The 27,956-nt window shown below is 39.6% G+C and overlaps 1 protein-coding gene across 2 annotated transcripts in view; it reads right to left on the reverse strand.

Annotated features, from left to right (window-relative positions):
* Positions 1-1,096: 1,096 nt before the first annotated feature.
* adgre5b.1 (adhesion G protein-coupled receptor E5b, duplicate 1) overlaps positions 1,097-27,956 on the reverse strand; it is a 39,979-nt gene continuing 13,119 nt past the window's right edge. The window contains exons 2-20 of one of the 2 annotated variants that reach the window (XM_077197577.1): positions 26,924-27,497; positions 11,320-11,391; positions 11,038-11,181; positions 9,389-9,523; positions 8,009-8,125; positions 7,688-7,816; positions 7,251-7,379; positions 7,121-7,167; positions 6,956-7,045; positions 6,684-6,837; positions 6,409-6,525; positions 6,123-6,325; positions 5,030-5,200; positions 4,739-4,933; positions 4,096-4,313; positions 3,856-4,008; positions 3,365-3,536; positions 3,064-3,159; positions 1,097-2,778 (exon numbers count right to left, since the gene is read on the reverse strand). In XM_077197577.1, the coding sequence (XP_077053692.1) occupies positions 2,734-2,778; positions 3,064-3,159; positions 3,365-3,536; positions 3,856-4,008; positions 4,096-4,313; positions 4,739-4,933; positions 5,030-5,200; positions 6,123-6,325; positions 6,409-6,525; positions 6,684-6,837; positions 6,956-7,045; positions 7,121-7,167; positions 7,251-7,379; positions 7,688-7,816; positions 8,009-8,125; positions 9,389-9,523; positions 11,038-11,181; positions 11,320-11,391; positions 26,924-26,954 (2,418 nt within the window). In that variant the 5' untranslated portion in view covers positions 26,955-27,497 and the 3' untranslated portion in view covers positions 1,097-2,733. The remainder of the gene's footprint in view (positions 2,779-3,063; positions 3,160-3,364; positions 3,537-3,855; positions 4,009-4,095; positions 4,314-4,738; positions 4,934-5,029; positions 5,201-6,122; positions 6,326-6,408; positions 6,526-6,683; positions 6,838-6,955; positions 7,046-7,120; positions 7,168-7,250; positions 7,380-7,687; positions 7,817-8,008; positions 8,126-9,388; positions 9,524-11,037; positions 11,182-11,319; positions 11,392-26,923; positions 27,498-27,956) is intronic. The other variant, XM_077197583.1, reaches the window with a different exon arrangement.

Raw genomic sequence — 27,956 nt, forward strand, 5'->3', positions numbered from 1 at the left:
CCAGAAGCCTATCAAGACTACTTCGGACAAGGATGACCTCTTGCGATTGCCTCTCCTGTGCAGAGCCAATCGAACTTTTGGATGGCCACGAGTTGTGCGTCTTCTGCCTGGGTCGTGCTTGGGGGTCGGACTGCTCCCACGGTGGAGATATGAGCCTCTGGACTCTCAGGTTCTGTGTCGCCCTCGTCCAAGGTGAAGAACTTGCCCAAGTCTCTCTCGTCCCAGGACGAGTTCCTGTCAAGGTCAGGTGATGAGCTCACGCCGGCTCAGCATCTATGTGCCTCTCACCTCCTGTTGCAGTTCCAATGCGCTTCATGACCGCTGATGTCTGCCCCTCCCCAACGTGAAGGATTTGGTGTCCTTCTGAGCTATGTAAGGCGCTAAGTATGATGCCATTTCGGTGGCAGTGTCTCCAAACGGCGAGTGGTTCAACGGCCTGCTGGATTATATTGCTCCCCACAGCAGCAACGGGAGGGGACCTCCATCATAGTGATGTCGAGCTCCTATGTGTCCTGTCCAAGGCTGTTGATGAGCTCAGTTTAGAGTGGGTGCCTCCTGCTGAGCCGACCAGAAGCCGTCTGGACGATTGGTTCCTCCAGTCGGACCGCAGCTGAAAATACACCCCTTGGAGACCCGGTTCCTATTTTCCAGAGATGCACAACGAAATATCAAAGTCGTAGAACACACCGCTCACGAGTCGAATGCACAATCCGGGATCCTCCCCCCTGTCTTCTGTGGAAGGCGCTGACTGAGTGGGTTCTGGTTCCTGACGAACCAATGGGGTTCATTCTCGTGGTACGCAGCACGTTTGAGTTTCCTCAAGAACCAATGAGGTTAATTCTTGTGTTACGCAGCACGTTTGAGTTTCCTCAAGAACCAATGAGGTTAATTCTTGTGTTACGCAGCACGTTTGAGTTTCCTCAAGAACCAATGAGGTTAATTCTTGTGTTACGCAGCACGTTTGAGTTTCCTCAAGAACCAACGAGGTTAATTCTTGTGTTACGGAGCACGTCTGAGCTTCTGCAAGAATCAATGAGGTTCATTCTCATGTTACGCAGCACTTTTGAGTTTCCATAAGAATCAATCAGTTGCACTATTTTTTCATTCAGGAATGGTTTTTATTTAAACAAGAACCATGGCTTTCCTTTCACACATTATTTATTATCCATTTCATCAATGTTCTTCCAAAGCATTTATGTCACCATGTAAGACATCTACTGGGTAGAAATGAAATTGAGGTGTAAAAATGTGAGGGTTTTATTGTGGCAAGTACTTTTACTGTAATGTGCAGATCAGTGTGCGATTATAGAATAAAAGTGTATGTTTATGGGATAATTAGCATATTGACCTCATGTGAACAAAACTCTGCCACGGCTTCTTTTAGCAATTATTAAATATTAACTTTAAAAAAAAAACATGGCAGTACCACATCAGAAATTTGATATTCCCCTTATTTCCCTCAGATTGTATAAATCTGAATTGATCCAGACATTGAAATCCAATAATACACGACACGTACAGTAACGTTACAATCAGAAATCAAGTATAGTTGTAGACGGAGCATTACAAGTCAACTTAAAAAAATAACAGATACAAAAGATACAAAATAATATCCATTGCGGAAAATGTAAAATAAAACATTTGTTTCTGTCAAATATCATAATTTCACATACAATAGATAACTTAAAAAACATTTGTGTTGCTGAAGCTTTGGCATTAGCTTGATCTTCTTACAAAATCACTTTGTTCTTAAAATGAGGACACTAAAGCCCTAAGTATACATTAGTTTTGACACAAACGCATAGCCTTTCAAATTATACCACAATTAATGGTGTGCGCGAACACTGGCAGTCGATGCATGCGTTGTCTTCTTCCTGTCTCTGCAATTGTTATATGACCCATTAAAAAGTCTTTAAACTATGGAGTTGGGTGAATCTCGTAACCCCCTCACAGAAAAGCATGTCAATGCTATCATCTGTTGTTGTTAAATCTCTTCTGTTTCTTTTTCAAATGTGAAACAACGGCCTGATCCAGTGCAATTAGCGCAACAAATTCAAGGCGCATGCATGCTTATGCTTAAATCTGTATGGTCTTCATGAACGTAGTTTCAGGACTAGTATTACTTGGATTTTTAAGAGGATAAGTCTTTGTGAAATTAATTAAGACCTGCTCTGTGCAATGCAACATCGGCTCTGTTAAATTAGCTTTATCAATCTAAAGTACCTCACCTGTTTCCCACATAAATAGAGGTCAAATTTCCCAACAGCTTAAGGACGTAAAGTGGCATGTAAGTGCAGATCACATAAACCTGCATCTGTGATTAATAATAGATTAAGGATTCAGATTAAGGCTTATTCTTAAGGCAAACTAGAGACTAGGTCTTCAAATATCATATTCACAACTGTTCTTATATAAGCAAATGAAAGCTGCCTTTTGCATGTAAAGTAGGACGTTTTCCACTAAAGGCAAGACAAAGAACAGCTAAAGTGTCTCCAAAGTCCATTAGAGGAAGAAAACGGACCTACACATCTTATTAATTTAGCTGCTATGTTTCAAATCTGCCTCCAGTGTGACGAGCCCACACCTGAAATATTCTTGCTTGACAGACAGAAAGAAAGCAGTTTAAGATCTTCTCAGGGGAAAGCTGTCCCATGTGCTCTGTGAGAAGTTGCGTTTCCATGTGTCTTTAAAGGTCAAACATCACTAGAGATCCTCCAGGACGTGACAGGCGCTCTATATCTTTGACTCTGCTGTGCTCTGATCGCTCCGTAGAGGTCGCTGTAAAGGTCAGAGGACACATTTAGAAGCTGAACCACAATCTAGTGATGCACTTAAATTACATTACACAACATATATTGATAAATATTTGCCAAAATGTTATTTTTTTCAACCTGACTAACAAGTCCATGCACATTGAATTGCTTTCCTGAGGTAAATGTAACGTTACGTGACTGTTTACAAGCTGTTTTATTGACATCTTTCCCCGGTTGAAACACTGATTAAGTGATTACATGAAACATGATTGATTTCAGTAAGCAATGTTCAATGATGATGCAAATATACCTGACTGTTGCTGGATTGATTGGTGCTGAAATCTGAATATTTCTTCTCCTTGTCTGAGCAGATCCTGCTAATCAGTTTGCAATACTCCTCTCTGACCTGAAGGGGGCAACACAAAACACGTTTAAAACACCGCAAGAACCAATGAGGTTCATTCTCCAGATTACAGTCCAATGCTTTAAGCAGGGAGTCAAAAGTCTGTCTGTTTGACAGTTGATGGGATCTTTCTAATTTAGTTTGAATCTAGACCATACTGCGTTTCCGTTTTTGGTGCATGTGCATTTGTGTGTGTGTGTGTGTGTACCTGTTTGGACAGGAGGCAGTGCATGATGAAGATGAGCGCCCCCTGAAGGCTATTTAGGATGGTGAAGAGGTACAAAACAACTTGAGTTCCTTCCTCCTGGAAGAGGAAGCAGCCGAAAACCCACATACCTCCAAGAACACACAACTGAGCCACTGCGGTCACTGTGAAACCCCTGAAAGTCACCAGGAATTGATGAGAACTTGACAGAATCTATTTAGATTATTCACCCAAAAGTGAAAGTTATGTCATCGTTTACCTACCCTCATGTCATTCCAAACCCATGTGACTTTCAAACTCTCATCTCTTCATGAACGTTTTGAGTTTGGGTGAACAGACGTCCAATGAAAGAGGAGGAATCTCTCAGATTTCATTAAAATATCTTCGTTTTGTGTTCCGAAGATGAACCAAAGTACAGGTTTTGGAATGACATGAGGGCGAGTAATCGATGACATTTTGTGTGAATGACCCCTTTAAGAAATAAACACACACACCTGATGTTGCGGAGTTTGGAGAGGTCCGGGTTGAGGCTGGAGAACTTTTCGGCCAGTTTCCACACGGTGATGATGAAAAATAAGCTGTTGAGGACGACGATGATGCAGACAGGTGCGAAGAAGCTCCACATAAATTCAAGAGAGAGCCAACAGCTGGAGCACAAACACACAAAATAACCATTAAAACAGCAGGAAATCAATCGCTCATGTGAATGCTATAAAAGCACAAACAGCACTCACTGTCGATCGGTGCCGTATCCCCGCGGATAAGAGATGGCAGAGATAATGACGATGGCGAGAGGGACTCCGTATCCCGCCGCATACATGTAAAGATGTTTTAATGTGGTGTGAAACACCAGCACAACCATCCGGTAGAGCTGAACCCCCTCCAGCAGCATCCAGCAGAACGCAGACAAGAAGAAGAAATGAAGCAGCCCAGCCACAATCGCACACCCTACCTGAGAGAGAACGAAAAACACAATATGTTTTTGTAATTGCTTGTTATTCTCTACCTTTTAGACTTCAAGGCAGCGGAAGTCGAATGAGTCGCAGCACAGAACAGCAGCAGGAGTCAGATTTCATTTATCATGTGATGAGAGTGAGGCGGGTTGACTGACAAGACCATGGCGGAAGATTTGATTATAAAGAAAAATGTAAAAGTGTCATAAAAAAGTATGTTCACTTTTCTTTCATATAGCTTTTCCAACTAAATTTTGTAAGTTCAAATAACTAAATTTATCAATTTGAAAATATGTACTGTTCTTAGTATTTACAACTTAACTTAATCTGTGCAAAAAGATAAAGTTAGAGTGAGCAAAATAATATTTACAGTGTACCTTTTAGACTTCAAAGCTCCCATATACAGGAGATACAAGACACACACCTGATCGTGAGTGCTGGAGATCCCGCAGAGGAAGACGAGGTCTGCGATGAAGAGGCACACACTCAGATGAAGATGAATGCTGTTTCGGGTTCCTTGGATGGAGCGACAGAACCGGAACGTCAGGATACAGAGAAATAAACAGAGCAGAGACAGAACTAAACCCACTCGCGTGATCAACACCAGCTCAAATGACTCCTGAGGGAGAGGAAGAGGGGAAAAGATCATTATCATTTCATCTAAAATCTAAATAAAATGTGTGAAATCTCAGTTTTTTCTGGGTCACAGATGTACCTGTATGGGATAAAGGGCCATCAGTACAGCGAAACTACTGAGATGAGAGCAGGAACACGCTGTATGAGTGCTGTTAGACCACGCCTCCTCACAGCCCCGCCCAGACCACGCCCCTTCAGCCTCATTCCAATACACACATGAATAACCCACGCCCTCAGACTCCGCCCTCTCCTGAAGAAGTGAGAAGAAGAGAATGATTGACAGTTCAGAAAAAGTAAAAAATACACGAATGTCTGATTATCCGCACGGGCAGCTGATCTTTATCACTAGCTTAAACAGAAAAAATTATTTGGTAAAAATAGCTTCACCACAAAAACCATGCTTATCAATTGGAAGTCTATTTAAAATTTTGTGCAGTTCTGTATTAAAGAAAACTCTCTTGTGTGTTTTTGTGTTCATTTACAAGAGTGACAAGACATCTAAACATTTAGTGTGGTTGTCAACTCTTTTCATTCTTTCAGAAAGGCATCCAGTCCTTACATACCATGCTGGCAAATGCTTTGGCAAGCAACCATTTAGATCACTCCCGCAATGATAAAAAAGCCATTTCTCAGCACCAGATCAGAACATATTAGTAATATAGGATTGCGCTTTATTGGCTTGCCTAGCAATGCCCTAGCAACCACATAGGGACACCCTAGCAACAACATAGCAATGCCCTAGTAACATCAGCGTAGTGAAAACTAAAACATGCTTTCTAATCTCCCAAGGGTAGCATGTACAGAGCAAACAGGAACGGTCCTAGTACTGAGCCTTGTGGTACGCCATACTGAACTTGTGATCGATATGACATCTCTTCATTTACTGCTACAAACTGATAACTGTCAGATAAGTATGATATGAAACATGACAATGCAATTCCACTAATGTCAATTTTCAAGTCCATTCAAAAGAATGTTGTGGTCGATAGTATCAAATGCAGCACTAAGATCCAGTAACACTATTGCAACTTGCAATAACCACATATCAATGGCCTTGTAATCACACAGGACAGCCTAAATTAAAACCATTTAGTTTGTGCGTGTGTGTGCGTACGCTCATCTCCAGTGAGATCTCTGTGTTTGTGAGTGAGCAGATAAGTCGGCATCTTCACCTGCTCGTGTGTAAAGATGAGCGTCACCGGCTCAGACAGCTGTTTGGTTTCTGGATTACTGACGACGGCCGTCACCACTTTCGAGTTGAGCTGATAAGTGATGTTTCTCTCTCTATCGTCTGATCTCTCTCTGCTGATCGTGTGAAACTGATCGCTGGATGACTCCATATCTTTATAACTGACGAGCGCCACAAACCCAAAACCTAAAGAAAAACAACATTCACATCTGGTCTTGAATGCACTGATGCTTTCATAAGTACATATATGTGCATGTGTGTATTTGTACCTGGATATGATTTCCCTACAACTGTTTCCCAGCTGGTGTTGAAGAGGGCGGAGTCTGTGCTCAGAGTGACACACCCACTGGGCGGAGCCTGACCCCGCCTGACTGCAACCTCAGCGACTGTGAATCACATGATCATACAGAACAACTGCTTTCAGTACCATTACAATCTTACTTAAACAGGATGTTTTGTGTTTTTAATAAAAGTGCCTTTCTCTTTCATTTTATGCATGTCTGAAACAGTATTTCTATTCAGTAACAATGAGATTATGTCTTACAGGTGTTGTGCGTCTCCATCCTGGTCACAGGCGCTTTAAGCTGAGGTCCAATCAGATGCATGCTGTTCTCCACCGCGTCCAGAAACTGACTCAACGTCTCACTGTCAGCGATGTTTCCATCCGACAGCAGATAATCAGTGGAGGTGATCAGGATCTAGAGTCAAACATAATGAGACAGAGGAATATTCCAACTCAAAAACAGCTCCATCATCAAGTTAACACGATTTCAACACAAGAAATGCAGAAGAAACAAGAGGAAGGTGCAGTTTCACCTCCAGTAACTGTTCTCCGGTTTGACGGCCTACACCTGTATCCCTCAGAGACTCACAACTGTCCCTCAACAGCGTCAGTATATCCTTCAACTAGAACAACACACAGTTTATACGCCATCTGAGAAAATACTACTGAAAATAATCACAAAGGGACAGAAATTGTACCTTTCCCTGCATGTCAGACTCAATTTTAAACTCGTCACAGTTCATCTCTGCGCACATAAACACAACACAATTAATCACTTAAACTAGCACATATTTTTTTGAAAAGTGCTCATGCTACTTGATCACTAACCGGTGCATTTTGACTGGTTGTTTCCGTAGTTACTGTAACCCTTGTGACATTCGCAGATGAAGCTGCCTATATGATTTTTGCAATCTGCGTTTGTGCCGCAAACATCTGGATCTTTACACTCATCGATGTCTGTGAGAGAGAGAGAAGATGAGTGAGAGAATAATTGCTCTGTGCTGTTTGTGTTATTTTATTTTACATACTCTAGGTTATAGGAAGATGGGTTGTCCCATCAAAATTACCATATTTTAAATTGGCGGGTCAATTTGACCCATTTTGATTTTTGAGTTGTCGGAAACACTAGTTAACCTATTATGCATTTCTTGAAAATTTGTGACTTTCTCATTTAGGGTCATGAAAATTCCAGCAAAGTGTCAACAGGGAAATTTATTTTTGACATACCAATAGTAGAATAACATATAAAAAACTTGATCACTAACCGGTGCATTTTGACTGGTTGTTGCTGTAGTTACTGTAACCCGTGTGACATTCGCAGATGAAGCTGCCTGGAAGATTTTTGCAATCTGCGTTTGTGCCGCAAACATCTGGATCTTTACACTCATCGATGTCTGTGTGTGTGTGAGAGAGAGAGAGAGAGAAGACTGTCAGTCACATGAATGCAGATTCCTTTGATAACATCTTTTTATTTAATTATGTTGCACTCGTTTTGATGTTAAGAGCAGCATGTTATGATTGTTAATGTGATCATCACTCAAACACACTGTCAGTATCACTAGCAGCATCAGCACACTGACGCTCACCTGTACAGGTGTTCTCGTGTTTATCAAACCCTGGAGAACAGATGCAGGAGAAACTGCCAGGTGTGTTAGTGCAACGGCTGTGAACTTCACACACTGAGGACACACACTCATCCACATCTGCAGCGAACACGCGGTTTAATTTAGACACAAGCAAAAGGGAGAACATTCACACATAAACAAGTGAGATGACAGAGGTTAATGAAAGCTATTTTATCAGCTCGAAACCCCTAAAAAAATGTATTAATCCTATTCAACTGCTGAATGATTATAAATAGCAACTCATCCTATTTTTGTAGCATATTTATTTTCTTTTTGTATAGGAAACCCAGATAAACCCAATACATTTGTAAAGACGTGCCAAAAATGGCAATAGACACTTTATGTCACAGTGCAACTCGACTTAATCCATTTCCGATGTGACAAATGACCCTGAGGTGATGATGCCAATCTTTCTATGATGCAATTTCCATCTTATGCAAATGCAATGTTTGTGTAATGTTTTCCTAGAAGATAAACGAACCGTACCAACTTGCAAAGTCATAGTAAAATCATGTGGCAATGTCGCATACTACAGTTTCACAGCGTACAGTATGCTAGTGTTTTATTCCACACAGAGCCCATCATTAATGTTGCACTGAGCTGGTGGCTATTACTGATTCTGTGAACTTCAACTTTCCTGTGAACCTCCTCATGTTTCAGTGTTTCATTAAATTATATGCTTAAAAACTACAAATGCATCACATGGATGGTTATAATCAGGGTCAGAAATTAAACAGGGCTTGAACTAGGTACAAAAAATCCTCTGTTATTATCTGTCATCTAATAATTATCAATATAGGCATATTTAGGTATGGGTTTTTAAACACCATCCCTGCACACAAAATATGTTCTAAGAATATTTTCCTTTAAGTTGTAAAAACATCATTTCTGAATGTTCTCTGAAATATCAAAACGTCCAGTTTTTTAAAAGTTTAAGAGGAACATTCCATTTGATCATTTAGAAAACGTTACTTTTAAATGTTCTCTGAACATTCCGAAACAAGTAGCAACATTTAAACATTTTTTTTACATTTAACCGTTTCAGTTAAAATAGTTCCATGAAAGATGGATAGTTAATGATTACATAATGAATGTTTTATTAACGTCACTGGAAGAACGTTTGTTCATAACTTTAAAAGAATGTTCTGAGAGTGCTCTCTGTTAACCATTTTAACCAACTATAGCCACTATAAATGTCCCATTAAGGGGAAGAAATAATGAAAGCCAAACATTTGTTCTGGAAGGCACATATTGACCCTTAATAAAAAGGTAATTTTTGACACTCAAGTTCTTTGGTTTGATTAACAGTCAATGGAAAGTAATAGGAGTGAGGCCGCTCACCTTTACATGATGAGTTTAGTTTTGGGTCACGAATAAATCCTTTAGGACAGTTGGTGCAGTTGTAAGAGCCAATGGTGTTCACACACACCAGATCACTTGGGCATGCAGGTGTCTTATCAAAACACTCATTGATATCTGTTGGGGAAAGCAGTTAGTATTAATTATATATATACATGAATATCAGTCACATGACCTCTTACGTCATCCGCTCTTTTTCCAGTTGACTGCCGCCATCTTGAGTACCTGCCGGGTACTGTCTACAATACTGACGGCATTAGCTAGGAAGCAGATTTTCTCTGTTTGTTTCACTTTATACATAACCAACTTTGTTTATGTAAACCCTGTGTGTAATTGACAGTATTCGCGCTATAAGACTAGAAAGATAACTTCGTTCAGTAACCTGTCGCTGTTGTTAGACAGGCTTAGTGCGCGTGCGCTTACGGTGTACGCGCTCAGAAAAGCCCTCGTTAGAACCGCGCATCAACACGTGAATGACTTGTTAGCACATGCAAATAATGAAGTTATGTGAACTGCATTGTCCCGTTCCTTTGCGTTAACATTTGATGTGAATATACGTCGCGTTGTAGCCTATGCTGAGACGGAGGCGCCAGAACTGCAACTGATAGAATGCACGATACTACGACATTTCTTCAAAAGCAGATGGTGGATATATTTTAATCCATGATCATAAATCGTGATATCGCACAGCCCTAAGCTAGCGTAAACTCATTATCATTTACATCCACTCACCACAGACAACATGAACACTGCACAGAGAGTTTGCACACCACTGTTATAACATAAAAGCAAGCAGCTGCGTGCATGGTCGGGCATGATATGATTGAAGGATTTTGACTGAATGCGCGCAAAGTGCGCTCCGTTAATAATTCCTAAAAAGCTGACATCCTTTAATCGCGATCTCACATCTCTGTTAATATCAATTAAGCTGACTGCACAATGAATCTTTCATAATATATAAACTTTGTTTGTTACAATTAGAGGATTTGTCAGCATACAGAGCTCTGAACACAAAGTCAGTTTTGAGCATAGAGGTTTTGAGCAGTGAGGGGAGTCTATCTTAAATGCTTCTGATTGGCCTTTGCGTTGAAGAAATCAACATTCTGTCTGTTATTGGCTACATCGCTCAACGCTGCAAACGTGTTTTAAAAGGAAACTCTGGCCTGTAAATCGTTTCTATTTTGTTTTAGTTCTTGTTGCTTTTCTGCAAAAATGTATTAGTTTTTATATGTTTTATTCATAGATATTTCCAGTTTGCGGGAGTCCCGCGAATCGTTTTATTCTCCCTGCAACGCGCACACACACAGAGAGTGCATTGCCGCTCGCACTCGGCCATCAAATCCTGTCCCGCGCCGCACTCTTTTGCATTGGGAGTGCACATCTCTAGATCAAGGGCCCGGCCCGAAGATAGTGACGGGAAATATCGGCCCGCAAGTTCGGGCTCGGCCAGAGAATAAGCTCTACTTCCTTTGCGACTGACGTATCGATCTTGCCGAATCTGGTACTCAAGATGGCGGAAGACAAGTTTTAGAATTGAGTGACGTCAGTGAGGAGACGTTGGTGACATCATCTGATATTCATGTATATTTTAATCATAGTAGTGATTTTTATCCTATAAACCCCTCTCGTACCCACACACTCTCCGGCAGTTGATGCTGTGAAATTGGGTGGAATTGATAGAAATCCTTCATTACAGGTGCAATAGTAACTTCCATGTGTATTTACACACTGAGAGTTTTCACCACACAGACTCGGCGTCTCACACTCATCTTCATCTGTAACAGAGGCAGGAATCAAAAAAGAAATATTACAAAGTTTAAAAACTACGGTTACACAAATTCCCTATTTTGAATGACATACAGAGCATTATGAAAAAGACATAGTATTAAAACACACAAGGTGCTGCTCATTACCTGTGCAGTTCGTATTTTTTTTTATGTACCCAACGCCACATCCATGAGACTCGGTAGACAGCAGGAAAAAACCTGTTGAAGATAAAGAAAAACAAGATCTGTAGAATTACCTTTGTATCATACATTCATAAATATATCCATAAATACATCTGAAAAACTCTCCTGTCAAGTCAAATTATACTTTTAAATGAAGTTACAGTCACAGCGGGCAGAATTAATTGCCTTAAGCAACTCGGTTGGGGATGCAGCGATATAAAAAAATGTGGCCGATACCGATAACCCTTTGTATTTGAAAGCCAATAACCAATATATTGGCCGATAAATGTAAATCCAATTTTTTTAATGATTTTTGAGAGCCTGATAATAAAAAAAAATAAAGTCTCCGCATTAAAAGCCATGTCCTAATCACATAATGTTCTCATCATCATTTTATGTAGCCGATATGACAGACTTGCGCTTCACTTAACATTATTTTCCTTTTTCAAGTGATTTCAATCATATTTCAAGCAGTTCAAAAACATATTTTTGAAGCGCATCTGAAGAGTCTCAGCTGAAGAAAATAATCCATTATTTATCGGATTTAATATATCGACCGAATTTTCTTAACGGGCCGATAATGATAACATTAAAAATGTACATATATCGGGCGCTACCGATATGGTGGCCAGTATATCATGCATCCCTAGTTTCATGAGTGATGCAGTGGAGTGGTTCCCTTCGACCAACCTCGAGAAACGGAGAAGAATAGGACGATGCACCGTTCGCATTGTTGATTGTCAAGAATATTTTTTCTGCCTTATGTTGTGCTCAATACGAGGGTGGTAGTCAAAAAGTATTCTAACAAAACTGTGATTGGAATCTGAATATGGGTACTTGGAAGTGACCCAACAAGGGCTGAAAACATAACGATCTTACACATCAGTTTCCCTCACAGTGTCCCTATTTAGTGTTCATTTTGTTATTGAAATCAATGATGAACAAGACCTTTTTTTCCATGACGAGGACAAGGTGATGAAGAGACGATACCAACGTCATTAAACGATAACTTTGTGTGACCCAGGTATTTTCTCTGCCTTATTTTCCCTTCTCACGGCTCCACACTAGGTTCACGTTATCGCGAGACTTCGCGCCAGTATCGCGAGATTTGACACAAATTGGCTTCACGTTCTTTTAAATATGGCCGCGCGCTGTTGTTTGGGGTGTGTGTGTGTGTGTGTGTGTGTGTGTGTTTGAGCTGCTGCAGGCGCTTAGCCCTACATATAATTTAATTCTCTGAACTGCCGTTTCACTGTTATGCCTGTCAACCTTTTACATTTCTCCACCATTCGGTTGAGACTGTGCTGTTGAGTGATTTAGGCTAACGATACTGGAACTGGTGAGTGTCAATGTTTTTTTTTTGTTGTTGTTTTTTTAGGTTTTTTTTATTTAATTTTTTATTGCAGATCACATTTGTTGCAATTTGCCGAGAAAAGAAATTGAACTTGTAGTACAAATTTAGTTACAGTTCACGCTTTCATAAAGAATTAAAGAATAAATAAAATAAATAAATATAAATCGGCCAATAGATAAAGAATTGAGACAAATATCATATAAGTAACAAATAATCTGTAGCCTATAAAAATTATATACAACATAAAAGTACATAGCCAGAGTATCAGACAGTAAATATCAGTTAAATTAATTATAAAGTTAAATTAGATAAACATTGCGTACATTTTGCTGCTGATTTACCATCTAATCCTGAAATACAGTCTATATCATTTTTTAGGTCAAGTTTAAAAACATTGAAAAGAGGTTTGTTCTTCATAATTTTCGATTTATGAATAAAGAATTTTCCAAGCAAAATGAATAGGTTGACTACCGTATATAGGAGTTTGAGTCAGAAAAGTAAAAGATGTCAAAACTAGATAAATGTATGTTTGAGCCAAAGTGTCCATTAATAAAACATTGTACATCATTCCACAGAGAAGAGCTATCTGTGAACAGCGACAGAACAAATGGTCTGACGTTTCTGTTTCCAGAGAGCAAAAGCTGCATTTTTCGTCTACAGTAGGGATACATTTCTGAATAATCTTGTTACAGGGGTAATAATGGCGAAGAATTTTAGATTATATTTCTTTTACTTTGTTTGTAATTAAAAATGTATGTTTGTTAATTCATATTTTCATACAAGGGGGATCATTTGTACCTGGAGGCAGGGATAGATTTTGCACATAAAATATTTTTTAGTACTTTGTTGTTGACTTTTCTGTCTAGAAAAGATTTATTGAAACACTGCTAGAGAAAAATACACTATTTTGATCCAAATCTGTCACATCTCTAAGTAGGGTGATGATCCCATGGCGTATAGCTCCGGTTACAATATCAAATTCTTTTCTTGGAGGATGGAAATTAAATTTATGGGTGAGTTCATCATAAGTTAAAATTTGATTTGAGTTATTTAATAATTGGATACCAGTAGAATATCATGTTTAAACCAGTTTTCTATAAAGAGAGTCTTGTTTCTATGTATGATGTTCATGTTGTTCCAGATAAAACGTGTGACGGGAGAAATTGTGTTTGTACAAAAGTGACCAACAAGTTAGAGCCTGTTGATGGAAGTTGGACAGTTTGACTGGTAGTCTGTCGATGGAGTATATGGGCACTGAAGCAAGAATGTGATTTTACCAACTTTTTCAAAGATAAAGTTTGGAACAATGTTCAGATTGGATTTTAATCCAGTTGATTTTTAATCTCTCATTGAAGAGTGAGAAGTCAATTACCAATAAACCCCCCTTTCCTGATTTTATGGGGCTTCTTCCTCCATATAAAGTTATATAATAGTTTGTCTAGATTGGCACATTGTAACTTAGATATCTCTATTGATGTAAATAAATATGCTGTATATATTACTCTCTGTCATCAACTTGTGATTATGACTGATTTTTATTCCAAGGTAAGTTACTAAATTCTTTATATTTATGCCACATATTTGACCCGAATGCTTATTTTTAAGAGAAAACAGCTCACATTTTGAAAAATTTAGATTCATGCCTGAGCTTTCAGAAAATTGGTTTAATTTAACATTTAATGCAACTCCTATTTGGGATTCATTTTTTAGAAACAGGGTTGAGTCATCAGCCAGCTGTGAGATTTTAATTTCTCTTTGATTTAATGTAATTCCTTTGAATGAACTCTTGTGAATTAAATTACAGAGAATTTGAGCTACAATCAAAAACAGTCGAGGTGGGGCAGCCTTGGCGGATACCTTTGTTTATGTAAAATCTAGCGAGTTTCCATTAGCCAATTTCACACAACTGTTTCCTCCCATGTATAGAGTTTTCACAGCATTAATAAAATTCTTACCAAAATTTAAAAAGTTTAAGGTGTCAATAATAAATTTGTGGCTTACAGTGTCAAAGGCTTTTTGAAACTCTACGTTTAAAATAATGTGTTGTTCATCATCTAGGAAGTTTTTGTATTCAATCAGACCTAAAACTAAGCGAATGTTATTGGCTATGTGACGATCTTTCATGAAACCAGATTGGCATTCATCAATTAAAGTGTGTAATTTAGATTCGAGACGTTTTGCTAAGATAGTGTCAGGGTTGTAGTGCGGGATGAAGGAGAGACTGAGTCAAAAGGCTTCAATACAAACGTTTACTAATAATTACTTCCAAACAGGTACAGACAGGCAGACACACACAAAAACACTGTAACAACAATAACAAGAACCAACAAGGACTGACTGAACAGAAGCAAACTAAATACAGATACAAATCAAACAATAACAAGGTGATCACAGGTGACACGGATGATGAAGGAGCAGTGTAGATGATGACTGTGACAGATAGATGCTAGAATCTTACAGTCATTATTTAGCAATGTAATGGGTCGCCAATTTTCAATTAATAGAGAGTCTTTGTAAGGTTTTGTTATGATGCCTTGTAGAGATGCGCGGATGGGCTTTTATTTCATCCGCAACCGCATCACAAAACTCATCATCCGTCCGCCATCGTTTTTGACCAATTTTCCCGCCCGCCATCCGCTGATACAAGGCGCTGCTGATAACAGCCGCGAGACTAGAAACCGCCCGCAACCCGCCCGAATTTAATTCAAATATTTTTTTCTACACGTCATCCGCCCGATCCGCGGTTTATCCGCGGCTATAACCGCCAACCGCGCATCTCTAATGCCTTGCCTCAGAGAAGGAGGAGGCTCCCCTCTGTCAAGAGATTCTTTGAAGACCGCCAGAAGAAAAATACCTCGTCCTGACAGCAGATTTTATCATATTCTGCATCCACACAGTTAGCTGAGTTAATCAAGCAAAAGATTTCCTTTGGATCTTTGAGATTAATATCTTTCGAGTAATTTTTTCATAAAAAGAGCTTGTATAGTTTGATATTTCTTTACTGTCCTCGCTAATCTTTTCCCCGATGTCGATTTTTCTTATAGAAAATTATAGATTTTAGAAATTATAGAAATTTATATAGATTAGGGCTGCACGTTTTCAAGTTTTTCATTAACCGTTAACCGAGGCCCTTAGCGGTTAATACTCGGTTAACCATAGTGTACGCGCCGCAACCCCGAGATACAGACACACGAGAAAGGGGTAGTTCATTTTTAACACCTTTAATAACTGCACAAAACATCTTTAACTTTTAGGTGGCAAAATAGTGTTTTAGGCTACCTAATTCTGTGAATTACACTGCACAAACCAAAAGTACTACTGCCGAATGAAGAAGGGTCAGTTCTCCCCAGAACATAAAATATTCATTTTATTTTATTTTTCGTGTTCGCATTTATATGGAACAAACAATGGGACGTGGCAGTTCTGGAAGCGGCACTAAAACTTTCACAGAGACCTCAAACAGAATGCACAAAGCCTTTCTTTAAAGTGAATTTCGTTTTGTATTAATTGTATCTTAATTTTAATCAATGTTTCATCAACCAATTACCTGGAAATAAGTAAATATAGAGGACATTAGATATTACGGAGCCGCCGGCGCGTGAACTGGAGCTCATCTCATAAACAAATTCCGAAACTCAGCGTAGGCTATAAGGTAGCCTAGTGTTCTCACAGACCTGATAAATAAATCTATATTGAAATGTCTACTTTTAAACACAACAATTCAAAACGAAAGAAAACAGACTGCTCTCTGCTTATGTAATCCGTATGAAAAGTGCATTTCTCTCTGGCGCGTTCACTGCGAAGATCGCGAATCAGCATTGTCAACTTCATCTTTCCAGCTGAGTGAGCTTGCAAACAATTAAAATGTCTCCTTGCTATATTTGACATATTCATAATCATTACTTTTGCCTGTTCTTTTTGACAGCTTTTAGGTTATTGGCAGCGCAACCCAGGCTACATTACATGAACGCGTCAGCACCGAAAACATGGAGATGGAGATTTTTTTAAAATAATCGCACAAAATATTTGATATTCCAATTAAATAGGCTACTCAGTTAGGCTACTCATCCCAACCAACTATTAAAAAAATGTTTACTTGTAAGCGGTCTTTTTACATTTTAGTTTTTTTCTGTGAGCGGGAATTGAAAAGCAGGAGTGGACTGTTAGCGAAGTGATTACAGAATGCTAGAGTGGAGAGAGGAACGTGCTTTCGCTCCACTCCAGGCTTTGATCACATCCCCCTCAGCAGGGTGAATACACCTCGTATTCAAACTAAAATTAAGACATTACACTATTAGAGAAATGAAAGCCTATTTACGGCCTTAAAATTATGAAAAGTGAACTTCTTGTGGACAATTCAAATGTCTGGGAGCGCTCTGGCGGTGCAAAAATGTATTACAACTAAATTCAGTGCACGCCATTGACGCCACTTAACCGAGCAAAATGTTTCACTCGGTTACGCAATTTTTAACGGTTAATCGGTTAATCGGTTAACCATGGACACCCCTAATATAGATTAATTTCTTTTTTTTTCCATGTTAAAGAAATTGTTTCCATGCTTTTTTTCTCACCCTGTTCCATCCAATTCCTACGTGACCTTATAAAAGCTCCTTTTGCTTTGTTCTAATATAAAATGTTTAGTTGGTTTTGTAAGTCTAATAAGGCATTATTATCTTCATGGCTCAAATGCTCTTTTTCAGCAAGTTTGTTAATATTGTCGATTAGGGTGTATGTTACACTTTTCTTTTTGTGCGCCAATATCTTGCCATAACCCGAGCAGACGCCTCTAATTTTATATTTGAGAAGTTCCCATGATGTCCCAAAATGATTCCCTTTTCTAGCAGCCTCCCACTGTTCTCAGATAAAGAGTTCTATTTTCATTTTTAGCTCTTCATGAGATAGTAGAGAATTATTTAATTTCCAGTAACCACTAGATAATCTCCCTCTTTGTTCCTTGCTGACCTGAATAGCTAAAGAAATGGCCTTATGGTCTGTCAGAACAGCAGGAGAAACCGTGCATGACTCAATGGAGGTCTCTAATCAGCCGAGATCAACCAGAAATCTGTCCTGGACTGTAGCGTGTGGTTTCTATTGCTCCAAGTGTATGTTTTCAACGATTCTTTTCTCTCCATATATCAATGAGATCCAGCCTTTTTGTAAAGTCAATTCTTTTTCTTGAATTTGGAGTTAGTTTTGGTGGGCACCTGTCTAATTGGTTATCCATAACCATATTAAAATCACCGCCCAAAATTACTTTAGCTTCAGGATATTTAGACATCAACTCATTTAATACAGAGTCCAGCTCTTCCAATAATTTTGAATTTTGTGAGAGTGAGTAGTACCCATAGATGTTGCCTAAAATTAAAAATGCATCTTCCAGACAGGTAATAGTAACCATCCAGTGACCATCGGTATCCCTTACTGTATTAAGAACCTTTGCTTTAAATTTATGAGTGAGAATAGAAACCCCTGCTGAGTGGTTGGATCCGTGAGTCAACCAAATGTCCTCTCCCCATTGCAGAGGTGGGTAATCCAGGGGTCAGAAAGTAAAAGTCCTGCCATATGTTTATTCCACCCTTGAACTCAGTCAGCTGATTTCACTAATTAGTTCTGTCTCCTGTCTGAATTAGCAAATCCGGGTGATTGGAACAAAATACTGAGGAGGTATTTCTGAACCTGGACTTTACACCTCTGCCCCATTGACTCTTCTATAACTTTTCGTCGTCTTTACATGAGTGAGTTTCTTGGATGAAAATAACATCAGCATTGTAATCCTTACAAAAAATAAAGAAGGCTTTTCTTTTAACCATGTTTCGTAGTCCTCTGGGACTTTATAGAAAGTAGTTTCATTAACCGCTAAAGAACAATTCTCTTTACGAGAGAAAAACAACCCAAGCAATAACAGCTTCTGCCTCTTAAAAGTGAATTTGGAACATTTTAAAGTAATTACAAAGTGCTTGTGATATTCATGAATGACTGACTGGGTTAATAATATACAATTATTAATTATTATTAATATATAATTGTGGTGAGCAGGACTAGGCCGAGGGACGTGAGAGAACGGCGCGAGGCCGGTGCCGTGATTAATGATGAACGTCACCTGTGACACACACCGGTCTCGCATCTCTCACGGAGGAGCGGAAGCATTAAAGGAGGAGCGACGACTGTGAAGATCGAGAGAGGAACAGGCCTGAGATTATGTTGCGTTTTATTTCTGTTCTGTGTAGCCAGCAGTCCTCCGCGAGGCGGTTACATTTTGTTTTTGTATTCTTTTATTTGATAATTAAAATTGTTTGAATGTTCGTCGGTTCCCGCCTCCTTCTTCCCACAACTTTGAACCTCATCACAATAATAAAACCCTGAGAGATGATGGAATTCAACCCTATGAGCAGATATAGCCAACATAGGTTTTAGAAACATTATGGAAGATCCTGCATAAAATTGGTTGCCCTGACCTGTTCACTGACCTGATCGCCATCATAATGGCATGAAGGCTTCAGTGAGCATGAAGGGGGAACTATCTGAAAACTTCGTTGTGCTAAATGGAGTGAAACAAGGTTGTGTCCTAGCGCCAACCTTGTTTTCCCTCTTTCTTGCCACAGTCCTAACTAGTGCTTTTGCAGATTGCGATAAAGGTGTGATGATACAGACAAGGCCAGGAGCTGATCTCTTTAACGTAAATCAGTTCAAATCATTAAGTAGAACTAAACCTCTCCTTGTCCGGGAACTTATGTTCGCCGATGACATTGCCTTTGTCGCCCACTCACATCAGGATATACAGGATATTATCCTCCACTTTGCCACAGCAGCAATGGCCTATGGACTCATGGTAAATATAAAGAAGACAGAAATAATGTTCCAGCCACCCCCAGGCACGGACGAAAGTAGCCAAAACAACATTCAGATCGGAGGCGAAAAGCTAACCTAGGTCAAAGAGTTCGAATGTCTCGGGGCAATAGTCACCTATAACAACAAACTAGATGCTGAATTTTACCTACGTAAGTCTAAATCTTCGCAGGCATTCGGCCGACTAAAAGAAAGAGTCTGGTCCAACAAAGACCTCACCATAAAGACTAAATGTGCAGTATATCGTGCAATTGTGCTCCCAGTTCTTCTATATGGAGCAGAATCTTGGACAGTTTACATGACCCAAGCACACAACCTTAATGCTGAGACACCTGAGACAAATTCTAGGCATTAAATGGTGGCACCATATATCAAATAAAGAGTTACTAGACAAAACCAACACACCCAATATGTACGAAACACTAATCCAGCGCAATCTGAGATGGGCTGGCCGTCTGAGCAGAATGGACAATAGTCGACTGCCAAAACAGATTATCTACTCCCAGCTCAAGGACGGGCACCGTGGTATAGGCAGGCCAAAGCTGCGCTTCAAAGACACAGTTAAAATGAATCTCAAGCTTAAACAGATCCCACTAGGCAGCTGGGATCGCCAAGCAAAAAAACAAGACTCTGTGGAGAAATCTGATTCGAAGGAAGTCGTCATCGCACACGATGGACAGCAATTGATTGACCTGAACAGATTTTCTTACCCTCTAAAGCAGCAACAGAACGAGAAGGCACAAGATCAGAATTTATAACAAAGTCCTAGTGTGGCTCCGTAGGAGACATCTTAAAGGATCTCCACATCCTCTATGAAGGCTCGGGTTCCTCTGAAAAAAGCTCGCTTTCCTTGTTTCCTCGCTTCTTCGATGCGGGGCCACAGCCTTTCTAGGGTCTTCTTGAGATCCTCGCCGAAGCGGAGCCTCTTCTCCCTCAGGAAAGTGTGGTTTCATGCATTTTTCCAGACGTCATTCCATCGCTGTGCGGAAGGCAAAGAGGATAATCACGGAGCGAGGGTGTGTGTTGCCGGCGTCCCTCCTTCCAACTCGGTGCACGACATCGATGGCTTGACTCATATTTTGGTTAGGGCCTATTTGCTGACAAATTTCCTTTCTTTTTCCATTTTCCTCCCTTTCCTCTGGTAGCCCATACAGCCTTAGAGCCCATCTCCGCCTGTATCTTTCAGTCTCAGTCAGCCGAATTTCCATGTTTTTTATAGTTTTTTCATGACTGTTGCAAAGCTCAGACAACTTTTTGTTTTCATTTTTCAAAGCTTCAATTTCAACGAAGGCAAAATTAAGGGAGGTTTTCAGCTCTTTGATGCCTGACTTGTTGTCTCTTACCATCAGATCCAGGTTATCAGCTCTCTGGTTAACTGCAGCCAGAATGTTAGCCTGAAGATCCTCTAGAGACAAGTCGCTCCTTTCTTTCCTTTTTACTTGTAAGGCAGGGCTGGAAGAAGGGCTACCAACCGGAGTAACAACCTCCGAGTCCGCTGAGAAGTCGTCATTCATTTTCCCGCCGTTGTTTTCTTTTCTTTAGCTGTGGTCCATTAGCTTCAGCGCTTGAGCTCTGCCTTTACGTTTCTGTTTCCTATTCTGTTTTTGTTCGGACATAATATGGTGTAAAAACGTTACCGACAACAATAAAGTAGTTCCACCGTCGTTAAAAGCAAAGTTGGGAGGCCAGAAGACTGTTATTAAGCAAGCCGCTCTGTGGTTGCGACTGAGTGCTGCTCCGCCATTACCCGGAAGACGAGTGTCATTGTTTGTAACATGTGTATTGTATATAGACCTGTTAGTCGGTGCTGGCACTGGCTATACTTGTTGTAGTTGAATATACTTGTATATACTTGAAAATAGTGTTACTAATTGTTACTAATTGCTTGGTCCTGTTTTGTACAGGCCAGGTTTCATGTATGGATGGCGAGTTATTAGGCTTGAGCCGAAGATTAAGAGTGCACGCATCTGTTGGTGCGGGTCGGAGGCGCTGCAGCCGCTCCCCTCACACACCCTCACACACATTTAACACTGCCCTTATGCACCGATCCTCTCATGAACTTTTCTTTTAAAGTATTGGACTCTGGCCTTTGCATGGGCTGGGTGTGAACTGTTGCGGCTTCGAGCACTCGAACAAATGTTGAACAACTTTGAACTGAATGCTATCTATGTGCACATGTAAATATCTGTCATCTTATTTCATTGTAATATACTTCACAACTTTGCACCGCAACCTTGGACATGTCTCATTGAACATAATCTTTTCCTCCTTGAGCTGAATCTAGTTTTTCTGATACTGGTCTACTATTTCTATCTACCATTGCAGCACTAATTCATGCTACATTTGACTATATCAACACTTAATTTCCTTGATGGAAAAAAGATAAGGCTAAAATGTTGTTAAAAAATGTAAACTTTACCAAAATCTCTGTTTTTGATGAATAAAAAGAGGAGACAAAATATTACAGACTGTTTTTAATTAGCTTCTATAAACTTTCATGCTTGCGATTTGAAGATTAGGTACATGAGAAAATGGTTTCACTGAGTGACCTCAATTACCACTTTTAATGTGTAAGGTATTTTTTTTTTTTAAACTGTGACAGGATACATTTTCTGTTTTTTACTAAATATTTGCAACCTAGCAACCATGCGCACACACTTTGTCTACACTGCGGAAGAAGCACTGATGATCTAAAAGCACTGACAAACATGTAAACCAGAGTTCATCAGCCTCCATTTTGAGATCCTGTTGTTCATTCAGTCAGTTCTGTCATTAACCACTAGTGCTGTTTGTGTGACTAAATCTATGATCAAACCTTCTCAGCGATGAACTGTAAAAAAACCAAACATGGATTAATTTTACCCAAATAAACAGTAATTCTGAGGCACTCAAAAGGAATATAAGATTAAAAAGTCTTTATTTAAACGTGGCTATCCATTAAAAAACATATGCCAACGTGTTTCGGCCTCTTAGGCCTTCTTCAGGGCAAATTCAAAATGGCAGTCCGTAGACTGCATGCTATATATCTGCATGTGGTCACATGACCTAGAAGCACAGGTGCTCATCTGCACATATCACCTGACAGAGAGCAATACAACAAGTTACTTTAGATAAGACAAGTCACATTTTCACATCAGGATAGTTTTAAATATCAATATAAATGGATAAATATAGCAAGAGGTTACTTTATATGACAAGTTACAGAGAAATGTTACATTGTAAAAAAAAATTCATTTCATTTCATGCTCTAATAAATATGTGCAATCTCAGATGTTGAATAATTGTAAAATTTCTATATTTTACCACTTTTCGCATCAAGATACAATTTGAAATATTAATATAGACAGATACATATAGCAGAACTTTTAAATAAATGATTTTTAAACTTATATTCCTTTTGAGTGCCTCAGAATTACTATTTATTTGGGAAACATTTTGGATCTCCAAGCTGAAGAGCACCAAAGGAACACACCTCAAAATGAACTCTATCTGCATACAAACAGAACATTCTGTACATAGAACACTTTCACACAGACAAACAACCCTATCTAAATGTGTATGTGTTCAGGAAACCACAGATGCGCCAAAGATGCGCTGTACAATGTGCTGTGAGCACTGTGGCTGATGTGTCGAGCGGTTCTACGGACTAAAGCAGCAGCTCTTTCCTCAAAACTCTCAGAAAAATCTGCACATCTGCAGGACGAGAGAGCATGCACTTCACACCATTTTCAGTTCTGCTGTTTTTTTAGCAGAACAGAGCGACAGATGCAAATTCCATTGAACTCTATTGTTAACGACGGAACTTGCGACCATAGTTGGCTTTGAGAAACGCACCCCAGAGCGACAGATTCAACGCATAACTTTCCACCCAGCACTCACACTCAAGTCATGTTTTTTTTTTTTTTTTGTGGTTAATGTTGCTATATGTTAATCTTATGTCAGTCTCAAATCAAATGTCTAAACCTACTAAACAAAACAAAATGAGTTCATGACTCTATAGAGTATTTAGTGGTTTTGTGCCATCACTTTCATATCTGGGTTTCAGTTTGACTGTTGGTGGTGAAATATTTAATTTACATATGGTGCTGTACCCTTGAGTTGTGTGGTTGCTCTTTTCAGTGGTGATGTACTGTCTCATACTAATAAAAGTAATGACATGTTGTACAAATGTACGGTGTACATTTTAGGACATCCTCAGACCTCAGACATATGAAGACAAGGCATCATGCCTCAGACTAAAAGGCTTCAGTCATTGGGCAAAACGGCATCGCGTCTCAGACTGAAAAGCTTCAGGTCTCAGGAAAAACAATGTCCGTTTCGTCCGATGCCGTTTTGTCTGATGCCGTTTTGTCTGATGCCTAATTGTACGAGACCTGACACCTGACATTGTTTTTCCTGAGACCTGAAGCTTTTCAGTCTGATACGCGATGCCGTTTTGTCCAATGACTGAAGCCTTTTAGTCTGAGGCATGATGCCTTGTCTTCATATGTCTGAGGTCTGAGGATGTCCTAAATGTCCACCGTACTACGGGAGTGCCTCAGGGCTCAATGCTGGGACGACTTCTCTTCTACATCTACATGACTTCGCTAGGATCTGTCATTCAGAAACTTGGCTTTTCCTATCACTGCTTAACTAATGACACACAACTCTACCTTTCATTACAGCTGGATGATCCGACAGTAGATGCTCGTATCTCAGCCTGACAGACCTTTCTAGATGGATGAAGGAACACCACCTTAAACTAAACCTTGCGAAGACAAAACTGCCTGTTTTCCAGCCAACCCAACACTACACCACAGCTTCTCCATTCAGCTGGGTTCATCAACCATAACTCCATCCAGGAAAACCAGGAACCTTGGAGTTGTGATTGATGATCAGTTGAACCTCACAGACCACATTGCTAGAACTGCCCAGTCCTGCAGATTTGCCTTACACACCATTGGGAAGATCAGGCTCTTCCTATCAGAGCTACACTACTCCTTGTCCAAGGGCTTGTTCTATCCAGACTGGACTATTGCAATGGCAGGCCTTCCAGCATCACTGTCAAACCTCTGCAACTGATCCAGATCCTGCAGCTAGAGTGGTCTTTAAAGAGCCGAAGAGACGCACGTCACTCGTCTCCTCATAAAATTGCACTGGTTGCCAGTTGCGCTCGCATCAAATAAAAGGCACTGATGTTTTCCTACAGAACAACCACTGACTCTGAACCACGATACCTAAACTCACTCCTTCAGACTTCAGTCTCCATAAGCTTGCATTCTACAAGTGAACTGTGTCTTGTGGTGCCATCATCTCAAAGAGGCAGAACGTTTCTTTCACCTGGACTGAACTCAACTCGAGCTGCTGAGTCGTTAGTAATATAATCTAATGTAAATGTAATTCAGTTCCATGTGCAGTAGGGCAGGGGAAACATGCGGCATGGGTGGTAGAAGACTAGAATACTTTGAACTTTCGATCTAAACCATCTGTGGTTAAGTGTTTGCGCTGCTTTCACAGTAATAGCCTATTTGACAAACCTCATGATTATTTAAGTAATTTCTAGGGACAATTCTAGTCTCAACTCTCGCACCAAATTCAATTGATGTTAAAGGTTCTTCATGGAACCATCAATGCCAATAGGGAAGAGTTCTTACCAGAACCAGGAAGTATGACCATATTAGCCCGGTTCTGTCAACACTGCATTGGCTCCCTATTAGACATCGTGTAAATTCTAAAATATTGCTGATTACGTACAAAGCACTAACTGGTTTAGCTCCCCAGTACTTGAGCGAGCTCTTAACGTCTATTGCGAAAGCAATAAAAAAAATTATGTATTATAAATTTTTCAGGGCTTGTACCTTGGAAACTATTTCATGATTTGCGTCCTCGAGCCACCAGTCACTGTTTTGTGCAAAAGAGCGGCCGGATCGCATTAAGGGTTTTCTGTTGGAACGGTGTCGTGTTAGCGGCCCCTAAGTTAATAACTAATGATCGTTGTGACGGAAGTGAATCAATCAAAACTAACTTTAGCTGGACAATAACTTTATTCTAGAGCTGCTTTAAAGCCAAAACAATCTATATTACTTTAATTTCCTATTATCACTGTAAAGCTGCTTTGAAACAATCTATATTGTTAAAAGCGCTATGTAAATTAAGGTGACTTGACTTGACTTAAGAGTGTATAATGTACGCAAACCCTGACCAACACACATGGTATCTGAGAAGTGGCAAATGAAAGTGAAGCCTACACAAGATTTCACATTGAGTCAGAGAGCATCTCTGTGGGATTTTGAAGAAAAAACGTCAGCGGTTGTGAAACTGATCCTCCGTCATGGGACCAAAAGTTGAAGAAGCTTTAGCGGTTGCTGTACCACATTCTGACGTAGACTTCCGTTGATCAATGGGAATTACTGAGAGATAAAGTTGTCCTTTTGAAAATCCAATTTACAGGTTATTTTGTCAAGTAAGTTTTATAAGAAATTTACAGTTTTACAGCTTACTTTCAAAGTGACCGGACCGACTCTTTCCAAATGCACTTGCATTTATATTCATTTTTAATTAAAAATACAACTAAAAACATTTTCATAGCTAATAAGAAATAGATGAAGATGGTGTAAGATGCTATACATTTATTGTTACATTGCAACATATTGCATCATGCCTTGCCCAATCTGTGACTGTATAATCTACACCTGAAATAGTATCAGATAATGTACTATTTGAATATTCTAAATTTAGAATAAAGAATAATATAAATCCAAATTTCTATGTAAAATTTGAAATTTTCATAGTGTATTTCTCTTAAATTTAATTATGGACAAAAAGTCAAAAAGCCACAACTGAAAGGTAAGCATTCTAGACATTATATGATATACTGTATATAATTAAAGAAAAGTGATAATAGAATGTAATATAAATGTAAATATAATGGAATTGTTTAAATAACTCCACGAATCATAACAATTTGTAGCCTAAATGAAACAATAATAACACCATCAACATCCAGAAGTCTCACTTTAGTTTTTTACTTAAAAATGAGAAAATTTCATTTTATTCGACGGATCTAAATTAATTACTTAAAAATCCCACAGTTCACCATTGATCCACTCACATTTACACATAGACAGTTTTGATGTAGTTTCTTATCAGTCATATCTCGCTGTCTGTGTTGTGTCTAAAAAAGAGACTCTTCATTATGATTCAGTGTGAAGAAGAATGTGTGCGACGTCTGTCTGGTTTAATGGAGAACAGAACAGAAACTCTCCATCTTAAAGAATAGAGTCCTTGTTTAACACACACACACACACACACACACACATGTCTGCCTGCTCTTAAATGACCAGTCCACCTTCAACACACACACACACACACACACAAATATCTACTCACCCAAAACAAGAAGTGCCCACTGCAGCTCCATGTTAGGATATGCTGTCAGACTCTAGTCTGTTTATGATATAAAATCCCCGATGGAAATCTGTACCAGTAAAGCGTCGGAGATTCCCGTCAGTCTGACTTTCACTTAAAGCGGTTTGCAATCTCTCTCCTCTGTCTGATAATAATAAAAGCTCTCTTCTTTTCAAGTTTCCAGTCAGTTTCCCAGACGACTCCTCCTCGGGTTGGTCTCGTCTTTCACGTAAACTCTGTTTGTCTTAATCCACGCAGTCGGAATTCAAGTTTCCACTATTTTCTCTTCTTTCTTTTTTTTCCCACTGGCCTCGTCTGATATATTCCTCCTCCTCCTCCAGTCTGCCACTGTGTGAGAAGTCAGCAGCTATTCATATCTGAGTGAGCGTGTCTGTGTGTGTGTGTGTGTGTGTGTTTGTGTGTGTGTGTGTGTGTGAGAGAGAGAGAGAGAGAGAGAGAGAGAGAGAGAGAGAGAGAGCAGCTGCTCTTGCTCTGTGCCAGTAGTCATATACTGAAGGCGCGCACACTCTTTGCTGCATTTCCCTCCATTTTCACACTGCAAAATAATAATAAAACCTTTCTTAAAAAGTGTTTTAACCCCCCCCCCCCCCCACCACAATATTTCTAAAAGGGTTTAAACCAAAGAATAAATGAGAAATAATAAAAATAAATGAGCATTATAAGCAACTGGTCTGTATTTGTGTAATTTCACTGCACTGGCAGACTGACTCAGAGCAAAAGGGGGTTTTAGACACTCATTTCACACACAATGGTGGCCGCTGTTGACACTCACCCCGGTGATGTCACGTCCTGAATTGCACAACAGCGATTGTACCCCCACCAATACAAACAAACACACACACACGCACACACACTTACTATATCTAAATGGGGACATTTATATTACAGTTTTTGCCCGTTGCTTGAAAACTATAGACACATGCTTAACCCAGGGGCGCCACTAAGGGGGGAAAAGTTAGGACGATTCTAAGGGCCCACACACTTTTGGCGCCCC

This window comes from Siphateles boraxobius, unplaced genomic scaffold, assembly GCF_051911475.1.
Source record: "Siphateles boraxobius isolate OS27281-9 unplaced genomic scaffold, OSU_SipBor_1 111, whole genome shotgun sequence".
Taxonomy (NCBI): domain Eukaryota; kingdom Metazoa; phylum Chordata; class Actinopteri; order Cypriniformes; family Leuciscidae; genus Siphateles; species Siphateles boraxobius.